The sequence below is a fragment of the Euleptes europaea genome, chromosome 2 (genome assembly GCF_029931775.1).
Source record: "Euleptes europaea isolate rEulEur1 chromosome 2, rEulEur1.hap1, whole genome shotgun sequence".
In the NCBI taxonomy this organism is placed as follows: domain Eukaryota; kingdom Metazoa; phylum Chordata; class Lepidosauria; order Squamata; family Sphaerodactylidae; genus Euleptes; species Euleptes europaea.
Window position 1 is genome coordinate 57,217,035 of NC_079313.1, and position 25,475 is coordinate 57,242,509.

A 25,475-nucleotide genomic window follows, 5' to 3' on the forward strand; every position below is an offset into this window, starting at 1 on the left:
AGTCTGAGAGTGTGTGACTGGCCCAAGGTCACCCAGCAAGTTTCCATGGCAGAGAAAGGATTCAAACCTGAGTTTCCCAGATCCTAGTCTGACACCTTAACCACTACACCATGCTGGCTCTCTCCCTGGGGCTTTGCCCAGCCTTTAAAATTTAAATTGTTTAAAAGTGAAATGATCCCATTCACAGATACCAGCTTCCAACAGCACAAGTTATCATAAAGATCCAGACTGAGAGAAGGCAGACTAACCACAAAGTCACTGAATTGTTAAAATGGTCCTCCCAAACCACAGGGAGAATTTGCAAGCTGGTTGATGCCTGGGCATTTTAAAGGACATTGGTAACTATTTGCCTAAACAATTTGTTATCTTTATTTGCAAAAGCTCTCCAAAGCAGGGACCAAATTGCTTTCTATAAGATTGTTAGCAAAATTTAAGTCGGTCCCTGAACAGAGCTTTAGCCTTTAAATAAAGAGCAAGGGAAGAACTGGATTTAGAGAACTTGAAAATACAATGGGACTTAAATCTCAAATTTTTTTCAAGCGTCTGCACTCTGGATCAAACCATCAGTTTCTCAAGTAAGATTGAGCTGTTCTGGATTGGACTGGTGGCACAGAATAATTTGGTTGCAAGAAATGCATCAAATGGAAAAATTAGTTCAAGCAATCACTAGGGTCATGGGATGAAATTATCTCACTTTTCAAGGACCCGATGGAACGGGCATTCAGGCAGAGCAAAACCCTAGAGGCCACATTTTGATTCTACCTCTTAGGCTTGAGTGTGGAAGCTGATATCAAAGAGAGAGGAGGGAAGCAGGATGGTATAATCAGAGAAGTGGGGGAAGGAATATTGAGACAGATCAACAAAGGCCACTTTAAAAAATAAAGAAGGAAGAAGCAAGCACCAATATAGCCAAAAAGATCTGACCATCTAGGGGAGAGATCAGGAAAACTTCTAGAATTGAACTAGTGGTTACCATTGATTTTTGTAAGGCCAAAGTTGGCAGCAAATCTGATCAAACAGAAGTCTGTAAAAATTATTATCTGATCCTTTGTAAATCGGTTTCCCAACAGCAGAGGCAAGTAGTAGGAGTCCAGAGGCCACCACTTAGAATTAACCAGATCCTTGTCTAAAGGAAAAAATAATGTATTCAGATCACCAGCCAGAAAAAAGGGATCACTGGGTATAGCAACTGTAATTGTACACAGAAATGTTCTAAATGAGTCCAGGATTAAAGTTTCGTTGTTAGAAGGCTGGGGAGGCAAATAAACATTGATCAAAATTAATTATAAAGAGTTTGACTGAATAAGTACTGGGATAGTTATTCAAGGAAGCGAGATAAGTAAAGTATTCTGTATCTTCAAATCACTGGAGATAAGACCGACAAGGCCTGTCCTGGGCCTTCCTCTTTGTTTAAGTGCTGGAATTAGAGAAAGAGAGGAAGTCAGAAAATTGAGTAGATTCAAAGTTATTCTTGGAGAAGGATAAATATTACGAAGTCTTGGATTCTGGGCCAGTTTCTGATTAGAGGATTTTCTAGCCCATCCTGCAGTGTTCTACAACATAATTGTTATGGCTTCCCTTGAACTTCACAAATGTCATTGGTCCAACACTTCTATAGCACTGGTTTTATTTCCTAGAGCACAAATATTAGAATACCTAATATGAGGGCTCAGAGGAATAACTGGGAATTTATTGGAGATTTCCATATGTCCCTGGCCGAGTTGAGTATCCTCTACAAGCCTCATAGCCTGCCAGTCTTGAGTCTGAGGATTGTTGAAGATGAGAGATTTAAAACTGAAGAGTTAAACATCAAGGGAACACACCTAAAATCTTGGGGGCTAAGTAAAATGAGTGCTGACTGGAGGTCAATTGTATGATACTGTTTTCCAAAAGATATGCCAAGTAATTTTTGACAGCTCAGCAGTAATCCCACTTTGGAAGGTGCTCCAAATGAAGATGGATAGTTACAGAAAAATAAGGGAAATGTGACCTTTTTTTAATCTGGGGGAATATATATTTCCTTTCTCCATCCGGATTCCTTTGCCCACTGCCTGTGCTGATATGCACAATTTACTACAAAGGGAGGAGGAAATATTTTGCTATTTGGTGTTTCATTTATCATAAATCTTTTGCAAAGTTTCACCACTTGAGGGTTCTGCTTCCACAAACAGTCTTACTCAACAACCAAGTTTTAACTAGTTGTCAAAATTCCAGAAATGAAATGTCAAGTCATGCCTCTAGCAGAAGCATATTCCCTAACACAGGCACTACCATAGAGAAGGCATGACTCCATGCCCTGGAAGGTTTTACTTCTTTAAGAGGCAGATGGTAATAATACCTTCCCTGCAGATCTAAGGAGGAACATACGGAACAAAGCACCCCTGAATGGACTGTGGTTTTAAACTATGAAGGGCTTTTATCGCATTTTGAACTGCACCTGGAAACCATGAGGCAGACAGCCCATGCAATTAGGCCAGAATAGGATAGTAAATATTCTGCTCGTCTCCTTTCCTGGAGAGGAATGCCACAGCATTCTGCACTAGCTACAGCTTCCTAATAGTCTTCAAAGATGATCTCAGGTAGACTGCATTGTAGTAAAAAGCTCCCAAAGCATGGATGACTGAGGCCAAATCTCTGAAAACATGGACTTTTTTTCTTTGTTCTTACCTGTCAGTTTTGGAACATAAGCTTTGTCCACTTTAGAAGACTGTGTTTCTTCTTCATCATCAGAAGCAAGTAGTTCTTTCATCTAAACAATAGAGCAGAGATATTATTGTGACTGACTTTAATAATTTGAAAACAAAGTTCTAAGGAGATTTTATACAAGGTTAGAAAACATTTCATATCATAATGTCAAAGTATATGCATTTGTACTGCAAAGTCTGTAAGTTATTTTAAAAGATTAAAAAAGATAGGAAAAAAGTATTTGCAAAGAAAATGACCTCCTGCTTTCGCCTGTTCCATTCTCTCTCTCTAACATATTGTTCTTTTCTTCTTTGCTTTTCATCTCTAGATCGTCTTTGATTTCTTTCTTCCCTTGCTTTTTGCATGGCTTCAAATTTATCCTTTACATCTCCCTTCCGAAGTTTGGGCACATAGGACTTTGGGACAGGTTTAGACGAAGAAAGGATAATCTTTGTGAAGATAGTAGACAAGATAAAGAATAAGAAAAGATGATAGAAGCAGATGAAGTGAAATTAGACAGTAAGACAGACAGGAGAGTTATTGAATCAGACAGTAGAAGTAATCAAGTTATTTATTATTCTAAGGTGCATTGTGCTATGTAGATTTACAATCTTTTTCATAATGAAGAGAAAGCATCTTGGACTAGTTTGCCAGGACAAGATTCTGAGTATACTCCTGTACCTGGGGAGGTTGGACAGAAGTGGTATTTTGCTAAATGAAGTGTTCCCTTGACAGATGTTTCCCTTTGCAGAGCACAGGAACCCTCACAAGAACAGAATCTGGCAATTTTAGTCTTGTTTCTACTGAATCTAGTCTTGGATATACAACCTGAAAAACAGGTTCTATTTAAATTTCTACAAAGGCTCCAATGCTAGTAGAGCCAAAGACTCTGTCTGGACACTACAGATTCCTGCTACTTATATATTCTACTCATTTTAATTGTACTGAAACTATGACTAATTTGAGAATATGACAGTGGCATTTACTTTTTTAAAATGGATATTCTTCAACCATTGTTTTAGTACTATACACGTATCAGCGTGTAAACACATGTAAAACTGCTTCTTGGTCTAGAAGTCAGATGTACACATAGTTAAGTGATATGATGCAAGCATATGGCATATGGGGAGAGTGGGCTTTTTCCTACCCATGCCATTTTTCTACCCTGAAACGGCCCCAGAAACCCTAACAGGGCAAATAGCAGCTTCCTGAGACCACTTCAGGTTGGAAAAATGGCATGGGAGGGACAGCTTAGCCTCCCCGCAGTCCACATCCTGATCTGAATCAGGCACCAATATGTGCCTGAGCACAGAAATTGCAATGTACATTTGATGAAAAGTCCTCATAGGTGGACCTGAGGAAGATGCAAAGATAATATAGGGTTGGAGCACAGAAATTGCAATGTACATCTGATTAAAAGACCTCATAGGTGGACCTGAGGAAGATGCAAAGATAATATAGGGTTGGATCCACACTATATTTTCCACTAATGGAAGGGGAAGTATAATTTCTGCCAATTCACCCCTCCTGGTACAGACTGGCAATTTGCCACTCATGCTATTCCTGATGGTTTTATGACCCCCAGGAACAACATATTGGGGAGATTAATGAGATGCAGAGGGCGGGGGAAAGCAGGGAGTTTCTGTCTGCCTTGTGTTAGTGGAAACTTTAATCTGAATCCAACCCACAGTGAAGTCCAGGAAGTCTGCTGAACTCATGGAGTTTCCTCACCCAAAATGGCTTCCCCATTCATTTAGTAGCAGGAGCTAATCTGTGACTGCTTTGCTTTGTACATCTGAGCTCACATGAATTTCTTGATGGTGATAACAAACCTTATAATTATATCCCAAAGCTTTATGTCTTCCTGCCAAATGTCCTACTTCTCAGTTGAGGCCCACTTAGCATTTGGGTATCATGGCTCCAAGGCTTATGATATTGTTTCTTTCATGTTAATTTAGTAAAGCAAGAAAACTTCATACATACCTCTCCCTTCTGTGCAATGTCATTCATGGCTACTTTCTGGGATCCAGCACCAGATGTGTGTAAAATGTATGTTTTCAGGCTTTACCTTGTAAAAAAAAAAAAAGAAATTGTTACTGTCACATGAGGGATATATTTTAGCCAACCCTTTACTCTAGTAATCAAAGGGAATAGAATACACACTTAGTTGTGTCACAGGTGGGGCAGAATCATGGCTTACTGTGTACTTCATTATGAACTTCCACCATTTAATTGCCATTTAATCCAAAAAAGTACCATTTAATCCAAAGAAAACACAGAATATCTAAACCAACATCAGAGCACTAACAACTGAATTAAAGATAATAATGTAAGTCAAAAATGAGTGGAATGTCTTAATCTGTAGAAAACTACTGTTTTATGAATCTGTAGGAATAATAAGGTAACACAAGTAAAAAATAAATTTGCTTTGTTCAGCTGAATTGTACCTAGCACCAAATATGCTTAGCTACTTTCAAGTCTCAGTCCTGTAAATGCTTCTTGTAAGGAAACTTATCACAATTATAATATTTGACTTTCCTCTCACATTGGATAGCCTCAATACATGCTGCTAAGAGACTACAGAGTAAGATCTCTACAACGCAGTCACTAGCTCTGAACCACAGTGTGGGAATTTCACCTATGTGGAAATTTCACAAATGTGGGTATTGCATATATGGAATGGAAAAATTGTAAGCAGATGCCACTTCAAATGACAAATTAGAGCTATATTACCAGAAATACTAAAATTACCAGAAATACTAAAATTACTACAAGTTTTTGGCGCACGTAGTCTATGCGAGGGTAGTCTACTTCATATGTGCATCTCTGCTGCCCACATAATGCTTTTAATGTATGCTGGAAAATGTGAAGTGTGAATGCAAGTCATTTACAGCCCATTCCTGAAACAATGGTGTGTGGAGTGGGCGGGGAAGAGGCACAGCGGCGCCTCTTTCCAAACTGATTCGCGCACGCCATAAAACAAAAACAAAAAGCCGTTTTGCAGTTTTTTTTTGTTTTACCGGGGCTAAAAGCCCCATTGAAACAGCGAAGCTGCGCCTGCTCAAATGCCACTGTTCCCGGCTCCGGCATAACCAGCTGAACTGGGATAGGGAGCCGCCTGACCAGTAGCTTCTCCCCCCAGTCCGCCCCCAGAAAGCCCCCCCCCCCGCGCCAGCATGGCCTCTCTACGCCATGGCCTGCACCAGCGAAGGGGCAAGGTGCAGTCCTGTGGCGTTCAGCCGCCGGCAGGACTGGCCTCGCTGCCAGCATAAGTGTGTGTAATTGCGCAATTACATGCACTTACGCTGGCGGCGGGGTCACGCCACCTCCAGAAGACTTTTGCGCGCGTGGCCCCCTTTCAGGAATGGGCTGTTATACGAGTTTCTCATGCAGTACATTTACTAGAGAGCGAGGATTGGCTGCAATTCCCTGACACATATTCAGCAATCCATATATTGTTCATACTGGAACATTGAACCTATGCAGTGAAATCAGTCCAACCAGGGGAGAAGATAGCCCTCTCATACACCTCAAACTGAGTTTAAAGAGCAGTGTGGACTGGTTGGCTTGAAGACTTTGGCTCAAATGGATTGTGTGGCTCTGGGCTAGTCAGACCTTCTCCATGTTGGTTACAATACATGCACTGAGTTCAATGTTGGGAAGCATGGTGCATTCATCTACTTCCAAGTTTTCCCTGGCTTCTCTTTAAATCTCCAGCATATATCTGCAATGAAAGGGGCTACAGATTTTTTTTTAATGAAAGGTAGGAATTATGAGAACCTGATACACAGATTGCTATACCGATATAATAATATTCAATTGCTGATCTTAAAACAAGAAAAGCCCTGGGGAGATGGAAGGAGAACAGTCCTGCTTGAGGATGGGGCAAGTAAATGTGCCATGTGGAAGCCCTTGTATTGGAAGCCAGAGCAGCAACAGGGAAACCACACAAACCTGTCCCTGTATGGAAAACCCTATAGATTTTATCTCATTTACCCATCTGCAGGTAACTTTCCAGCCTTCTTGGGAAGACAAGCACAATCAAGAAAATTAAGTGCTTTATAAGCGAGAAGTATCATACAAATAGTTGAGTAGCTCTTAAAGTTTTTGAATTCTCACACTCATTTTTGTTTTTAATTTTACTATTTTTATTTTGGCAAGTGTATACATATATTTAAATTTGGGGTTTGTAGATATTATGTACTTGGACTTTCAAAGGGCTTTTGACAAGGTACCTCACCAAAGATTCCTGAGTAAGCTTAGCAGACATAGGATAACAGGACCGGTCCTCTTATAGATTTAAAATTGGTTAAATGACAGGAAGCAAAGAGTAGGAACAAATGGATAGTTCTCACAATGGAAGGACAGAAGCAGTGGGGTCCCACAAGGACCAGTACTGAGAATTGTGTTATTTGTTCATAAACGATCTAGAACTGAGGGAGCCAAATTTGCAAATCAAGGCCAACTATTAAGAGCTACTTATAATAAGAATTCAAACATGTTATATAATGAGGTGCCAAGGTTTTTTTTTTGCCATCTATAAAAGCATTCCTGCCTGTACCTCCAGGTAGTGCTATTGTTCTTTCACCATGATAAGCAGGAACAAAGCATGGTCGGTTGTGTCCAAGAATCAATACGCTTTATGCTAAACCCATTCAATCCTACAGGATTGAATCACCCACATTCCTTACAAAAATGGTATAGTAGACATCAAGGCTGAGCTTCTTGACTCCTGCCAGCATATTCAAACTTTACAAAGGGAGTTATATTCAGTAAGGCCAAAATCCTGTGAATCTCAGTCCACTAGACATTCAGATTCACCTGGAAGTACGTAATTCTTCAGCACAACAGTTCAATATTGGAAGCTGTGAGTGTGTTTTCCCCCCTTTCACCCTGTTGATACAAAATACAGGGGTAAGTCTGTGCAAACTATTAAATGGGGGAGATAGAGAAATATTGGACGCTGCTTATCTGCAATAGCTTCTAAGGGCTAGGCCAGAGTGGAATAAATTTCCACCATTCTGACAATGCAACTTCCCTGGCTATAACGGAATAATTTTGGCTTGGAAGAGTGCCATTTGTTAAAAGAATATGCTCTATATTTGTGGAACATAAGGAACACATGAGGAACACATGAAGCTGCTTTATGAACCAGCCTGCTGGTCCATGCAGCCCAGATGACTGGTGGCAACTCTCCAGGGCTTCAACCAGAGAAAAGTATTTCTCTATACCTACTATCAAAGCGCCTTTACCTGGAGATGCCAAGGTCTGAATTTGGGACATTCTACATGCACAAAGCAAATGCTCTACCACTGAGCCACAGTCCCTCCCCAAATTGCCTTGCTCAAGCCCCAACTAACTCCCAAACTGCTATATGGAGGTTCCATACTTGAATGTCTTGTGTGTGCATAGTGTCTGTTTACATCTACTAAGCATAGATATATGGTTGACTTACATTCCATGAGCCACCCAGTTCAGACAAAGGTTATTTATGCATGGGTACTTTCACTCATGTTCGCCCCTGGTCTGTCTCAGTTGTTCCTTGGAGTTATGCATGAGTTTTCTCATTTCAAGGGGAATGGACTCAAATGCATCTTGGTTCGAGCTTGGAGATTGCTGGTGCATAGATTCCCAACAGGAAATTGTGGGTCCAGCAAGCAACCAACCTTAGGTAAACCTCCCATGCATAAATGACTAAAGTGATAAGAGAAAACTGTAGTTAATTTTAATTATCTTCTTTATGTGGCCCACAATGTCTCATCTTTGTGGAATTTGTGTTTGTTAAATGACCTCCTTCAGAGAACAATTAACCTGTTCACCCACCTTGACTCAATTAGTAGGTCATAGTCAACCGTACTTTGATGTTTTCGGCTGTTAACTCAGCAGCCTGCCAAAAAGATTCACTAAGTAGAATTTTTTCTTTTTGCTACTAATATTTTTATTGATGATTTATGACTTAACAAACTTGATATAGTAAACACAGTATATACAACCACATATTTCATGCAGAAAAAGAGGGGGAAATCAAGGACATTTCCAAAAAAGTATGCTTCATTCTAAAAATGTGAAACTGACAAGGCATATGTAATCCACAATTCATAATCCAAATGGGGAGAAAACCAAACCATGTTGTGTAGTATGACTTTGATTTAATACTTAGAAAATAATACTATCCCTTCAACCATAGGTTGGTAAGGATTTGCCGGGGGGGGGGGGGAGAAAAACAGATCAATGCATCACTGAATATTACAAGTATTTAAAAACACATGCAAGAAATTTGGAAGCAGCTGCCAACCAGTACATACCATTAGAAAACAACAATTTCAAGATAATATAATTACTAGAACAGTGAACATCAGAATTAACATTTAGGGTTTTCCACAGTGATCAAATAGTTGGCAACTGTAAAACAAGTAGTGGGAATATACCCATAATACAGAGGAGAACACTTCCTATACAAATCAGTAAGCTGCCCAGATCAATTTTGCAATAAAATAGCTTTGCTTATTGTGTTCAGTAAGCAATCAGAGTAATGATTAAATAAATTATCGTCTGTTGAAAATCCCAACTCACTCAAATTACCAGGAAAAGCATTAAGGCTTGATTATAAAAATGAGTCTTGTCTCATAAGGCATACTAGTTGACTTGGAGGTTCTAGCAATAAAATTGTAACCACATCTTGATAGCATATTTCCATGTAATTGATTGTAGGGAACACCACCCAACTTCTAATATAATTGTCGAATTGGAGACACAATTGGGAATTCTCAATATGATTTGGAAAAAAAACCCTTGTTTGCAGTCTCGCAACATTTTTAACAATCATGTGCTGCCATAAAAGGTAAAGGTCCCCTGTGCAAGCACTGGGTCATTTCTGACCCATGGGGAGACGTCACATCCCGACGTTTTCTAGGCAGACTTTTGTTTTGCGGGGTGGTTTGCCAGTGCCTTCCCCGGTCATCTCCCCTTTACCCCCAGCAAGCTGGGTACTCATTTGACCGACCTCGGAAGGATGGAAGGCTGAGTCGACCTTGAGCCGGCTACCTGAAACCAACTTCCGTCGGGATCGAACTCAGGTCGTGAGCAGAGCTTTTGACTGCAGTACTGCAGCTTAACACTCTGTGCCACGGGGCTCCATGTGCTGCCATAATGGAGCCCTATATAAGATTGCAGGTAATAATTTAGTTATATAATTTGAGCCATGCTGAAAAAGACTGTCCACCCTTTGTAAAATAAAATTTTCTCAAGGATGTAGACAGAAGTTGAAAGCTATTTATTATATATTTTAAATGGATTTTCCATGTTATAAGAGCATCAAAATGGATACCCAAATATTTATTAGAACAACTCCATTCCCTGTGCCTGCCAACGATCCCGTCTTCCTATTATCTACAAACACCAATATTTTAGATTTATTTTGATGTATGCCAAGTAACTTCATTTCATACTAATTAATAAATTTGATTTATTAAGACTTGCCAAGTTAATGATAATAACAAGACACCATCATCATACATCATTAACTGGATGACCTCCTAACAATGGGGTCATTATGTTCACTTTTAACACGGCCTCAGGTCATTCATATAGAGTGCAAAAAGTGTTGGAGCCCAAATGCACCTTTGCTGCACTCTTTTTACCACACGAATTCTTATTGTTAAAAGACCCTGTTTTCACCATCAAACCTGTAGAGTTGTATTTGTGTACAATAATTGAATTTTTGCGTAGTATGAACCCCCTCCACCATACAGATAACCTTCAATGCCTACTGTGCCCTTCATGTGTGCACCCCAGTCACATAGAGGCCCAGTTCCAGTTATTTTCTCCTGCTTCGGCGGGTAGGGGATAAAATCAAACAAACAAGGTCTTTGCATATATGTAGAAGGCCCAGCTCACTCTGATGGCTACACATGAAGTAACAGAGCTGGGCTTGCACCATTTATATATCATGTAGTTTTAGTGCACCACCTCCTACCTCTAGCTGAATATATGAATTGGAACAGTGACTTTTCTAAGTCATACCAGTTTAGCAGGTTCTCTGAAGGAGGAGGCATAGTCATTTTGCAAATAACATAAATAATAGTACCAACAGGGATCAGTCCTGAAACCTAATTATGAAGTTACCCTGAGCATGTGCAAAATGCTTCCGCTTACTTCATACACCTTTCAGGTGAGAGAGGCAATGATTTCCTGACAGGTTATAAACATTTATGTTTTCACAAGGTGAAGTGATCAAGCCACCATCCTGAAATTTTCAGAGGGGGTAACTAATGATATGGAGATAATGACTGTGCAAGTCAGTATAAAACATAAAAATCTTAATACAGGTAATTTCTAATATGTTGAAGTGAAAGTTTTAGTTAATATAATTTTAATATGTCACCCCAGTATCTCTGCATTCACTGGCTAGAACACTGGAAGCAGTTTTATTTCTTATAAAGCCACTACAAACACTGAAAGTTTTACGGCTTTATACTGTTTTTGAAGTGTTGTTACCCGCTTTGAGCCTGGCCTAGCTGGGAATGATGGTGGGCTATAAATTTAAATCAATCAATAAAATACTCAGAATAGTACCAGCATAATTCCCCCTAGGACTCCATAAGGTAAAGAGCAATTATTATTTGTTCTAATTAATGCAGAACATCCCTAAGGAAGCCTGGCTTTCACTGGCCCCTCCACAGTTGTTACCCTGAATGTGACTCCATGAATTGTCTCCTTTTAAGAGTGGTTTTACCAAAGTTAGACAGTTGGTTTCAGGTAGCTGGCTCAAGGTTGACTCAGCCTTCCATCCTTCCATGGTCGGTAAAATGAGTACCCAGCTTGCTGGGGGTAAAGGGAAGATGATGGGGGAAGGCAATGGCAAACCACCCTGTAAACAGAGTCTGCCTAGTAAATGTCGGGATGTGACGTCACTCCATGGGTCAGGAATGACCCGGTGCTTGCACCTTTACCTTTTACCAAGCAGATAGCTGCTACTGCTGAAGTCTGGCCATAGTCAAATATGGAGGAGCTCTCGTTTTGTAAGCCAGGGCAGTAACATTGCTTAGTCACTACTACTATTCAGTCAGAAGCTGTCCTCCAGAGTCAGCTATCTCTAAATACTTCAGACTCACTTATTACAGAGAACATGTGTCTTATGTTACCCTCCTTGAGCACTTCATAGGAAGAAAGCATACCGATTATATATATCTACAAGCAGGAGTTCCTGCCCAGCCCAAGTCAAAGGAAAGGGTGAATAAAGTACAGGTTGAGTATCCCTTATGCGGATGTTCAATATATGGACTGATCTGAAAATTGGACGTTTTGAGTAATGGAGGCATTACTCACAGGCCCTCAGCAGCGCCACTGATGGTTCAATGTACACAAACTTATTAAAAATATTGTTTAAAATTACATTCAGGCTATGTGTATAAAGTATATATACTATATATAAAAAACATAAATGAATTTTGTGTTTAGACTTGGGTCCCATCCCCAAGATATCTCATTATATATAAGCAAAAATTCCAAAATATGGAAAGATCCAAAATACAGATCACTTGTGCTCCCAAGATAAGGGATACTCAACCTGTAGTCCCTTCCACAGGATTCTGAAACAAACACAGCAGGTTTAAACACATTTTCTGTAACATGAATAAGCTCTCAAGGTGCTACATGTTATATGCAAATACAGCTCTTCTCCCCACCTGTTTACTGTAAACAAAGCAGTCAGATTTAAAAACAGGTGTTGTAGGTAACATGTAGCTTGGCCTTCACAGCCTCTCTTAAAGGGACAAAGGTTTTTCCTGCAAGAAAGTAAGGCAGACACACACAACCTTAACTGGGCTATCCCAGGTGTTCCTTATACTGCTAGCTATATCAACACCCAAAAAAGTCCAGCAAGCATATATACAAAACTGCTTTTTTTTCCTTTGGAGGAACTGCAATCCTATACTATACCCTGGGCCTTGAGGGCCAGATCTGTTATAACTGTATTATAGCAGAGATATAGCAGGGTTCCATCTTATTTTCCATACTATTTAGTATCTATATGAAGCCATTGGGAGAGGTCATCAGGAGGTATGGGCTGCGATATCTCCAATAGCATCCTCGGAATTAGGTGGAAAAGAAAGGTAGAGCTGGGTATCATCCACATATTGATATTCTGAACTGGTGCTCTGAGTGAGTAATAGGATGGATGAGGGCAAACAGACTGAAACTTAATCCTGACAAGACAGAGGTTCTCTGGGTTAGCAAGGCAGACCAGGGACCTCAGATCTCCCCTGTCTTGGATGGGGTTATAACCCCCTTGAAAATCCTCATTTACAGCTTGGGAGTGCTCCTTGACACAGTGGTCACCTTAGAAAACCAAGTGGCTGCTGTGGCTTGGAGTGCTTTTGTCCAGCTCCAGCTGGTGCATCAACTGTGTCCATTCCTGGGTCAGTCAGATCTAGCCACAGTGATCCATGCTTTAGTTGCATCTACTGCAATTCACTCTACCTGGGGCTACCCTTGAAGAGTAATGAGAAGATGCAACCTGTGCAGAATGCTGCGGCTAGACTGCAGGTTGGGACCAGCTATTGAGAGCATATGTCTCCAATACTACAGCAATTATACTGGCTACCGATCTGCTCTTGAGCCCAATTCAAGGTGTTGCTTTTGTCCTTTAAAGCCCTCCAAGGCTTGGGGTATCTGCAGGACAGTCTTTTCCCTGCCTGGGAATTAAGATCGCAGGGAGATGCCCTCCTGACTGTCCCACCAATTAAAGATGCTCGATTGGTGGGTACGTGAAAGGGGGCCTTCTCCATGGCAGCTCCACAATTATGGAACAACCTCTCCAGGGAGGTGCGCCTGCCCCCCCCCCCCTCACTATCAATCTCTAGGAGGCAGCTGAAGGCAGTTCTATTTAGGACTGCGTTTTGATTTAGATTTTATTATTGGCAGTCCTAATTGGAGTTTTAAACTGTGTCTTTTATGGGTTTTATGTTTTTAATGTTTTTATAATGTTTTATTTTTATTGTAAGCTGCCTTGAGTTCCGCAAAGAAGAAAGGCAGCTAATAAGTGTTTTAAATAAATAAGCAGCAGCCTTCTACAAAAACATGTTGTATCATCTTTAGTTAAGTATTGTCATACATTTTGAGCAAGATTGTGCTAGAAGACGAAGAGTTGGTTTTTATACCCTGATTTTCTCTACCTTTTAAAGGAGACTCAAACTGGCTTGCAACAGCCTTTCCTTACTCTTCCCACAGCAGACACCTTGTGATGTAGGTGGGGCTGAGAAAGTTCTGAGAAAACTGTGACTAGCCCAAGGTCACCCAGCTGGCTTCATGTGGAGGAGCAGGGAAACCAACCTGGTTCACCAGATTAGAGTCTTCTGCTCATGTGGAGGAGTGGGGAATCAAACCCCGTTCTCCAGATTAGAGTCCACTGCTCTTAACCACTATACCACGCTGGCTCTCAATACTAATACTGAATACAAACTTAGGCACTACTTGTATCAGTCTTCCCATCTGAGATATGACACTTTTCAAGTACCACATTTTCTACTTAAAAACTGATAAGTAACAAGGAGTCAGAGCACAGTAATAACTACATATGAGATACTGAATTGTTTTATAAGCACACCAGTATTCAGATATAGCCTTTGGTCCTTATCTGGACTGCCTTCAAAGGGATTAACATCTGTTTGTTTTTATTATAAACTATTTTGAAAATGCACCTGCCATATCTTTATTCTTTCATAATTCAGCAGATGCCTATCCTGTTTTCTTAGACTGACTGATGCAATAGTGCGTGCAGGTATATGACCATATGGGGGGGACGGGGGAGAGAGTTAGTGTGAACCTGGCAATATATATAGTGTAATGACAACCATTTATGTGATCACAGCTGCACTCTTTCCAATAGACTGGGATCATGGAAATGGCTACAACCTTTATTATTTGTATTGCCCAATTCACAAAAACCTCTCTAAGCAGTAGTATATTTGATCGCATGGAAGAATTTGACAGTGTAAGCCAGGGGTCCCCAATGTGGTGTCCATGGGTGTCATGGCACCCACCAAGTATTGTTAGAAAGTGGGTGGGACAAGGTCAGGCAGTTGCCCAACGGGGCTTCCTGTTGGTCACTGGAGATCTGATTGGCTGGGCAGATTAAAATGTTGTTTCAGTGGCAGCTGCCACCACAGTGTTGGTTTTATTCGCTCTCATTCCTCTTTCCCAGTGTATTTTTTTTAAAATTTCCCCCTTCCCCCCTGTGTTTGGGCTTCCTCAGTGTGCAGCACTTTGCCTCCTTTTGTGGTTGCCTCCACATCATGTGGTAGCCATTTTGTGGTTCTGTCCACCACCCTCTGTCAGAATTCCAAAGGTACCCGCAGGCTAAAAAAGACTGGGGACCCCTGGTGTAAGCCATTCTTCAGTATAGGAGATGTTAATAATCCAAATAATGATTCTATTATTTGTTTCATGGGGGGAGACATAACACAAGGCTGCTAAATAGAAGTATGGCAGTGCAAGAAGCTGTTGGAAAGTTACTGCAGCACAGCAAGCAGCTTACAGGTGTACATTCAGATACAGCCAAGCCAAATTATACCTGAAATTAGCAGTTTTTGCATCCGCGCAGGGACACCTGAAATGATGCAAAAGGCCACCAAAATTCTGGGAGCAATGAAAATTTATCACCTAGAATTTTTTGGAGTGATTTGCAGTTTTAGGGGGACACAGGATTGTGGTGGGAAAGAGAGGAAGCCAGCCTAGGAAACAGCTGTTAGTTGGCATCTCTCTTCCCAAGAGACACTATTAACAGCTGACGGTTAGATAGTCCTGGCCTCCACCCAATGTGCTTTACATTTATAAAGGAAAGGATCCAACTGGCCCCAAACTTACCATCAGCATTATCTTTCCTGGAGGTTTCTCCCACTGCTAGCACCGGAGGTAGGGGTGCCAACTGCCAGGTAATAGCAGGAGATCTCCCGCTAATTCAACTGACCTCCAGCCAATAGAGATCACATCACCTGGAGAAAAATGGCCGCTTTGGCAATTGGACTCTATGGTATTGAAGTCCCTCCCCTCCCCAAACCCTGCCCTCCTCGGGCTCCGTCCCCAAAATCTCCTGCCAGTGGCAAAGAGGGACCTGGCAACCCTAACTGGAGGCAGCAGACTCCATCCCACCAACTGGAAAATTGCAGCCAGGTTGGGAGGCTCCTAGACGCCTGCAAGGCTTGGTTGTCACAGCGGCTATTTCCACCTCACCACCAATCAGCATTGAATAGAATTACCGTATTTTTCACTCCATAACACGCACTTTTTTCCTCCTCAAAAGTGAGGGGAAATGTCTGTGCGTGTTATGGAGCGAATGTCCACACAGAGCTGGCTGGGCGCGCTGGAACAACGTGAGCCGGCTCTGTGCGCCCCGTTCCATCACGCCCAGCCGGCTCTGTGCGCCCCGCCAGGGCACACAGAGCTGGCTGGGTACGCTGGAACTGCGAGCTGTCTTTCCCCACCCACCTCCCAGCTGGGAGGCGGGCGGGGCGCACAGAGCCGGCTCGCGTCGTTCCAGCACGAACCAGCTTTCCCCGCCCCGACGGCCAGCTGGGGGGAGCATGTTATGGTCCGGTGCCTGCTATGGAGCGAAAAATACGGTATATTAATATAATAGTCTAACAATATGCATAACAACTTCTCTAAATCTCCAGCTTCCATTTAAAAAAAAGTTTCTAGCTCATTCCATTGCAGACATACATGTTTTACGTTATATCTCCTCAACAGAAATAGCTAGGGACTTTGTCTTTTAAAAAAATGCTGGGAATTCAAAGAATCCGGCATACATATTGTTGTACTGTTATACTGATATAACACTGTTCAGTCACCAATTAAAAAAAAAACTCCCAGTGGTGGGGGAGGATATGGTTGCTGTGACAGTCAAGCCTCATGAAAGTCTGGGAGCCCATCAGCTCACCCACCATTTTCTGGCTATGGGGCAGGCTCTGCTGCCTCCCATGATGATGGCGGTGAGAATGCACCTGTTGGGACAGTGCCAGCATAGTAAGTTTGAGGATGGCTTCCTCTCTTTCCCTCCCAGCGCTTGTTGCCTCAGACGGGGATGACAAAAATCATGTTCCTGAATTTTCAGGACCCAAAACAAAAAAACCCAGAAAAAAATCCTGAACTGGTAACAGCAAAAAATTCAGAATAGCAAAAATAGAGCCCTGCCCAAAATCCAGTTCTGAAATTATTATGAAATTTTTTGAACGGCACATCCCTAAAAAAGCTATAATTCTATTTTTGATGCTACCGGCTTTGCAATGACTTAAAGGCCTGTTCCAGCACTACTTTCTCCTGACTGTTGACTATTCACCATGGTCACTACTGATCTTAAGATACAAAAAGAAAGATTTCTGATCTGCACATGAATGCTGATGTAACACCTGTAAATGTAAGGTGTTGAATCTAGGCTATACTGGTTCAGTTGGTAAAGTACTGACAAACTCCCACACCACTGTTCTGATGGTGTTCTGACCATAGTGGAATGTTTCTCCTTTTTGTTTCAGATTCCAGCAATAAAAACAGTGGTTTTTTACTCATATGGGAAACATAAGAATTAAAGATATTAATTTATTCTGTATGCATGTACATATTCACATGGATCATATTATCAAATTTAAACAATAACATTTATACACTGGCAAAGCTGGAATTGCTTCTTTACTTACACACACACACACACACAAGACTATTGGTGGGGTATGACAAACTAAGTTTTCAAACCCTCCCTAATTTCTATAATTTAAAACATTTTTGTGGATCAATCCTAAAATTTGTCCTGACAAAACTTCATAAGAGGGTAGAGAAGGATATTATCATTTATACGAACACACCAAACAAAACTGAAACAGCCTGTTCTGTTTAGAACTCCCTAATTATAATGATGCCTGGCACAGGACAAAAAGATCACCACACTGCCAAGCCAAGATCTTGCATTATGTTTCTTTTAGAAGAAGAAGATGAATCCAGATATTTGGTTTCCCTGCTGAGGATCCCAAGTACATTTCTACTGCATCGTTGCTGGTTGAATTAGATGTACTGTGTGCATCACTATTTTATCTATTACCCACCCTGACTTGCAGCAGTTGGTAGTTATGCTGTTAAATGCTGAGGTTCCCTTGGTATAACTTTGAAGGGTGGTTGCCTTCCTACTTGTGCGGGTTTGGAATAGACACTTTGGATCAAGAAGCCTGCAGATAATGACCAGTTTACAAAGGGGTTTTCAGGGAATGGGTACTCAGTGTAAGAACTGAGGGGTAGAAGAGAGTGATAAGCAGCCATATATCTAGATAGAGAAGGGAGGGCTTTGGCACGCAGCAGAAGCACAAGTGACTTGCCTATCTCATCATGTTTGTGCATCTCATGCACACTGTTGAAATGCACACATTTCCCATAGGGAGATGCTCGGTCATCCCACACTTTGGGATGTGTATATGAAGTAATCGCAATTTCCTAAATTGAGAAAAGTAGAAGCCCCCTTCCCCAGGTCTACAAAATAATTTAACAAAATCCAGACAAATGTATTCATTTAGAGCTCCCAAGGCCTGGAGGAGGTACAAGTGTTGAAGAATGGGTACTTAATTCCCAGCTGTAAACAAGTGCTTTAGTTTTAGTGCTTTTCCTTTCTGCATGTTGTTCCCCAAGACTTCTCTTTCTCTAATGATACCTTGACTTTAAGTCCTACATCTGTTAGTATTAGGGTTGCCAGGTCCTTCTTTGCCACCGGTGGGAGGATTTTTTGGGGGGGAGCCTGAGGAGGGCAGGGTTTAGGGAGGGACTTCAATGCCATAGAGTCCAATTGCCAAAGTGGCCATTTTCTCCAGGTGATCTGATCTCTATCGGCTGAAGATCAGTTGTAATAGCAGGAGATTTCCAGCTAGTACCTGGAGGTTGGCTACCCTAGTTAGTATAAATTTAACGATATCCCCGACATCAGCCTTCCTTTCTCTCGTCCTGCCACCGGCAGTCTGCCAGTTCACCCAAAGACCTGATGGCTGCCTGGGAAGCAACTGCTGTTCTGTATGGGGTGGGGAGGGGCAATGGAATCCAGCATTCTTCCACAAGATTCTCCATTTCATTTCTGTGGTTCATTTTCTTTCACATTTTAAGAATTATTTAGATACCCCAACAGTTTGTACAAAACCAGACAGATGACAATTGCCTGCTAGTTGTTTGTAAATTGCTGCTGCGATGGTAGCTTTTGTTTTTTGTATTAATATAAAATTTAATTTTAAAAAATTAAAAGAAGAAAAACCTGAAGCTTTCTGGTGGTGGTCAGTAATGTTGAGGAAGCCCTAGAGAGCTAGCCTGGGATAATGGCTGAAGTGCTGGCCTAGCATCTGGGAGACCCAGGCTCAAATCCCACGCTGCTGTGAAGCTTGCTGGTTGACCTTGACCCAGTCATACACTCTCAGCCTAACTCACCTCACGGGGTGTGATAGTTAAATGAAGGGGGGGGAGAGGAATGTACACTGCCCTGAGCTCTTCGGAGGAACAGCAGCATAATAATGTAATACATGAAAGAGAGAGCATTTTGCAATAGTTTACCTGCACACTGTGAAGAGGCATAGAGCAGAAGCACAGAAAATATAGAAGTATTCTTGTTTCAACACAAGTGAGGACAAGCACTTTTGGCAAATGATACTGCCTGGCAGCATATGCAGATGTAACAAGACCTGAACTGCAAGCTTTCAAGAAGGCAGGAATACTTTCCTAATTAGGAACCCTGCCCTTTCTTCTGGTTCTTTCCCTCCTCCCTGAAATGTCACTTAATTTGTAATCTGGACTGAGTTCAGCCAACTGCCTCTTTTTAATTCTTAATTTTGTTAATGCTTGGGTAAAGAAGGCTAGGAACTTGTTTGGAATCTGTGCTATTATAAGTGGTCTGTTATCTGCTAAAGATATTATTCTCTTGCCAAATCAAAAAGCTTTTCTGGCTATGTGGGGTGTAGAGATGTTCAAAAGTGTTGAGATGCTCCAGAATAAATTAATTTGTTTTCAGTTTACAATAATCACTAAAGATTGCAAAGAAGGGAGATGGGATGCAATCTCACCACATCATCAGATTCCACAGGAGAAGAACCAATGGCTTTCACTAGCCACAGAAACTCAAGTACTTAAAAGTTGCAATAGTGATCTTAAACAAAGATACAACCCAGCTTGGTAGTTGTAAAATTCCACTTTTAGCAAAACACAAAACTAAAAGATGCACCAACATTCCAAAATATATGAAAAGTGCCAGTATTTTACATTATTCCAGCACTTTGAATACTACACATCAATAAAAATTCCAAAACAGTTGATTTAAAAATTTAACTGACTGATTCAGAATTAAAAATAAGGTATCAAACTAAAAAAGAGTGCTTAGAATTCACATCAATATTGCTTCTATTTGGTTATTTCCAGGCATTTGTTAATTTCCCATGTTTAAATATGCATTAAATTACTAGCAGAATTTTTTCTGTCTTACAGTATAGTTTAAAAGGGCCACTTGGACTGAAACTGAGAAAAAGCAGAATAATTACTTAGCTAGGACAATGAATTTCCATAATAAGACCATGAGCACATCTTGAATACATCTGGAAGGAGATGGTATGAATAAGTGGTTCTGTGAGGATGTTGGTTACAATTTCCATTAAGATTTCCAGAGAAATACTAATCATTCCAGGACACTAACAGTAACACAATTCAAAAGTAGTTGATATATGGCCCACAATCAACCTAGGCCACACCATGTCATATTACGTAGTGACTCACCCAGAGGACTGCTGGTCAAAAAAAAAAAAAAAAGGGAGGGGGGAACTATTCTCGGGGAGGGGAACTTTAGTGTACCAGATGTGATATTCAAGCCTTAAAAAGGTCCAGCCCCATTTCTTATAATCTGAAACAGCTGGAATATGGCATTGCCATCTATATACATTTCAGAGTCACCTTCAAATATGGCCCTCACTACTTGCATTTGACCTTCCTCATCCCATGATTGGAAGCAATGGGAGGTACAGAGATTCAGCTTGCTTCCATAGGTAGGCAGAACTGCCTCTTCAGGGCAGACTAGGCCCAGGCTAGCCTGATCTCGTCAGATCTCAGAAGCTAAGCAGGGTCAGCCCTGGTTAGTATTTGGATGGGAGACCACCAAGGAAGTCCAGGGTTGCTGTGCAGAGGAAGGCACTGGCAAACCACCTCTGTTAGTCTCTTGCCATGAAAACCCCCAAAGGGGTCGCCATAAGTCAGCTGCGACTTGATGGCACTTTACACACAGTCACCTTATACCACTTCCATGTGTGTGTGTAAAGTGCCTTCAAGTCGCAGCCGACTTATGGTGACCCCTTTGGGGCTTTTCATGGCAAGAGACTAACAGAGGTGGTTTGCCAGTGCCTTTCTCTGCACAGCAACCCTGGTATTCCTTGGTAGTCTCCCATCCAAATACTAACCAGGGCTGACCCTGCTTAGCTTCTGAGATCTGACGAGATCAGGCTAGCCTGGGCCATCCAGGTCAGGGCATACCACTTCCTACAGCCTTTAAAATCCTCTTTACATTCCCAAGTCAGCACAATACTTGTATTTAGGCTGCGGTGGTGGTCCATGCATTATATTTCTAGTTGCCAATTTCCATTTCTCTGCTAACTTACAGTACATAAATTAGAGAAAGGAGCACATTGTTCCAAGACTTATTCCTTGACGTTAACTGGATGGCTTTTTCCACATCCATATGTAGAAACTATCACACATACACATCACAATCCCACTGCCTTTAATTTTCCACCACCATCTGCAAACCCTGGTGTTATAAATAAGAGGCTTCACAATACACAAAACGTACAACCAAAGCACCAGCACAAAAAGCACAAAGAAAACAACAAAACTACCTATAATAAACAAATGGCAGAAAAGAATGGAAGGTATACTGCAATGCATTAATACGAAAAATAACCTTTTAATTTTCAGCTTCTGTTCCTAATATGAATCAAAACTATTAAGCTGTTCCTTTTCAGCAATGAGTCACAAATGGCAAATCAGCCAATTCCTACCACCAATAAATTGCAGAGATTGGATTCTGAGAGTGCCAGCAGTTGGGAAGAGTTACTGGGGGACAATTTATTCCAAGATGCTAAAGAACAACAAAGCTTCCAAATCAAAAAGAAACAAAGCTGTTTGTAGCTCACTTTTCTAAAATGTTTGGGCACGTTACTATGTACTTTGTCTTGAATAATCCTATAAAATTTAATTCCAAATAGTTACTTAGACTCATGTGAAAGTCTTCTTGTAGTTCAATAGAATGTTTTAATTTTTTCTCTGAACTGACCAAGGTCATACGAAACTACTTTTGCAACACTTCCTAGTTTCAAAAGCTATTTGCTATGAGGCATGGGGGGTGGGGGCATCTGAATACCAAGTGCAAAGCCCCTTTGGATTTGTGGGAAGTAGCTTCGCAGCCATTTGGATCACAGGTTTAGCCTTTTCTTTCTCTGTCCTTAATGCCTACTTCTTAATAGAAAAATAATAGCATGAAAATGTGGCTAACAGATACTGATTTATTGCTAATTTCTAAGAATGCCAGCCATCAGACCTTCATAAATACTTTTTATTATCAATAAATCACCAAATGTATATGTGTGTGTATACATTCACTCATACACACATTTCTTAATAAATTAGAAAAATTTAAAAAGCAGATTTTAAAAAGCAGAAAACCTTTTTTTGTCTGAAAAGCACAATTTGATTCTTCAAGTGAACATATAATGCTTCATATGTCTGTAGCCCTTTAGAATGTTCAAAATGCTTCCAATGTATTTGCTTAGTAATTCTTACAACAGATCTTTAAGGCAGTATTATTGTTATATTATCAATATTACTGTTCCCATACTGCCGATGGAGAAATACGAATACACTAAGGCATAGTGGCTTGACTCTAGAAGCTTGCCCCGTGAATTAATTTCAAAGGTGAGATTTGAACAGGGATTTCCCATTCACAGACACGATACTCACCAACTTTCTCAGTAGCATATTATAGACATTTGAGACTCTCCAGAGAAAGAGTCCTAGCTAGACTCGCAAACACATACATTGGTTTTGAACAACACCACAGTTTTGAGTAGTATTAGTTAATGAAAAATATTTTCCATTACGTAACAATATATGTGGTCCATGATATTTAGATAGTAAGCGTTTTCCCCATCTTTGTCCCACATGTCCTTATTTTCAATACATTATTGCAAACATCTTAATCCAATGGAAACTGTATCCTTTGCTTTTCATAGCAAAGTTGGTAAAACACTTAAAAAAAAACTCAAATGAAAATTATTTGAAAATGGTCCATTGAGTGTGCATAATGTTTAAAGAGGTCTTTTAAATGTAAAATCAAAATATTCCTTCAAAAAGCTGCTTATATATTTTTACATAGTCAGCTGATTCACTTTATAAAGGCATATTTTTGTAAGAGGATTTTGGTCTTCTAATTCTGGGCCAACTGTACATCATGAAATATGAGAAATCTCTTGCTTCATTGATCTGCTTCCTGCTTTTCAACGTAATTACATTATTCTCTTTCTTATTATAGTACAGTATCCATTAAACTACCCAATGGATACAAGTAACCAAACACATGAACTGAGAAAACAGCTTTAAATAAATGACTGTGACCAACATCATCCCAAAAACATTTAGTAAGGGTGAAGTGAGACGCAGCAACTACCACCAAGAGTAGTGAATGACAAAAGCAAGAAAGGTTTGCTGATCTGGGTTTAGAGATCACCCACCCACTCATCTGGCAACAATATCCCCATCACTACCTTGGCTCTAATTTTAGCTCAGCATCTTATTCCTTAGTTGGCATCTCCTTAGCCACTTGACCAGTGCGCCACCTTTGAGTAAAAGCTTGCCTTTCCACTGACCTCTGGGAACCAGAAAAAATCTGCATAATCCAAGCTGTTCTCTCTAGGCTTTAGTTCAGCTCCTCTGCCCCGGCTCGGTCGAGGAGTGTGCATTCAGTTTTCATTACATGAGAAGGCACTAGAAAAGGGAGACATGCTGGGGTTGAGTTAGGAGGCACCTTTCTGCTGTATGGAATGTTCTGATACATTCGGGACAAGGGGACCCTCCTTTAAAAGGTCATACGCACTTCAAGATGTCATATAAGAATTGCTTCCTCGACGATGGTATGGCATTGCACAATCATTTGGCGTCCCCCCCACCCTTCCCGTTAGAAGCTGCGATCCGAAAGAGCTGGCAGCTAAGTCAAACACACGGAACCCTCTAGAACTTTCTTCTTTCAAGTAAAGGGGGGGGGGGAAGCGCTCGTTGGACGGGTAGAATAGCCTGCTGTTCTACGGACGGGTAGGAGAGCTCATTCCCTGATCAAGTTCTTGACGAGAGAAAAGTGGGGGGAGAGAGACGGCAGAGAGAATGCCGGCCGACTGAGTAACTCTGAGCAGACGACGCTTTCTTGCCAGGAAAAACAAAACCAGAAATTATCTCACTTCAGAGCCCCCCCCCCCCGCGAGTATATGGGAAGGGGGGGGAAAGAGATATCAGTGTGTCATATGGACCCCCTCACGACAGCGGAGCCCCTCCGAGCAAGGAAAACCCTCCCGGCCACAAGACCGCGGGCAAGACTGGCGCGAGGGCAGCGTCGCCGCTTTGCGCCCTCGCCGCGCGCCAAAGCCCAGCCTCAGCCCGACCTTTGGGCCAGAAAAGTGCCCCCCCCCTCCCCTCAAAAGGCAGCGTTTCCTACCTGAGAGCCCCTGTCCGCTCCGCTGCTGGCGTCCAGTTAATCCCAGCGGCTGGGTGGGCGTGAGAGAAGCTGGAGAGCGGCGCTGCTGCTGCTGCTGAGGCTCCGGCGTCGGGCTCTGCAAGTTTCCATAAAAGTCCCGGTGCGCAGCCCGCGCTGGCATTCCAGGCGAGCCGAGCCCGGCCCGGCTGCAGCTGTCCCCACACACAGCCCCCTCCTCTCTTTCCCCCACTCAGCGCCCTCGTCGCGCCGCATGGGGCCTTCACTGGCCCAGCGAGGTTATTTTGGGCTGGGGGCACCGTGAGGCTATAAATGTCCAGCGGCTCTGGAGACTAGAATGCCCTGGGTTGGGGAAGGCGCTCGGCCGCGATGCAAGGGGGAAGGTTGGATTGATTGGGGAGGGCGTTCATTTCTCGCCAACGCTTCTCAGGGAAAGGCCCTTGCTCAACCCTGAACATGTGCAGAGCGCGTTTCCTTCACCGCCCACTAATTTCTATCCTGCCTGGTAAACGCCCCCTTCCTGTTGTCCTTACAACTCTGTGAAGTAGGCTAGGCCAGGGGTCGGCAAACTCATTAGTCAAAAGAGCCAAATATCAACAGTACAAGGATTGAGATTTCTCTTGAGAGCCAAATTTCTTAAACTGAAACTATATAGGTAGGTACACTGTTTATTAACTTAATAAACTTTAATTAAAGTTTTAAGTCTTAATTAAACTATAGGTACACTGAATAAAACTTGATATCATACTTAATCGTGATCTTATTGATAAAAATTAAATTGTAAGTCCCTGCCATTTCCCCATCCGGAGTCCTCGTCTGGAGGCCTGGTCTACCGCCATAAAAGCCTATTGGTAGACCTGGCCTCCGGCTGAGTCCCATTGGGAGGCCAGGTGTACTACCCATTGGCTTTCTTAGCAGTAGACCAGGCCTCCGGAGGCCCGTAGAAGCCAATTGGTAGACCTGGCCTCTGAAGGGGGACTTTCCCCCCTCCTCGGAGTCCAGGTCTACCGCCAAGAAAGCCAGTGGGTAGACATGGCCTCCC

At 41.8% G+C, this 25,475-nt stretch overlaps 1 protein-coding gene across 3 annotated transcripts in view; it reads right to left on the reverse strand.

The window, feature by feature from the left end:
- Positions 1 to 24,531, reverse strand: part of NEXN (nexilin F-actin binding protein) — a 45,282-nt gene extending 20,751 nt beyond the window's left edge. For 2 of the 3 annotated variants that reach the window (XM_056845608.1, XM_056845609.1), the window contains exons 1-4: positions 24,437 to 24,531; positions 4,669 to 4,753; positions 2,943 to 3,134; positions 2,668 to 2,749 (exon numbers count right to left, since the gene is read on the reverse strand). In XM_056845608.1, the coding sequence (XP_056701586.1) occupies positions 2,668 to 2,749; positions 2,943 to 3,134; positions 4,669 to 4,695 (301 nt within the window). In that variant the 5' untranslated portion in view covers positions 4,696 to 4,753; positions 24,437 to 24,531. The remainder of the gene's footprint in view (positions 1 to 2,667; positions 2,750 to 2,942; positions 3,135 to 4,668; positions 4,754 to 24,436) is intronic. The other variant, XM_056845610.1, reaches the window with a different exon arrangement.
- Between the last annotated feature and the right edge of the window lie 944 nt (positions 24,532 to 25,475).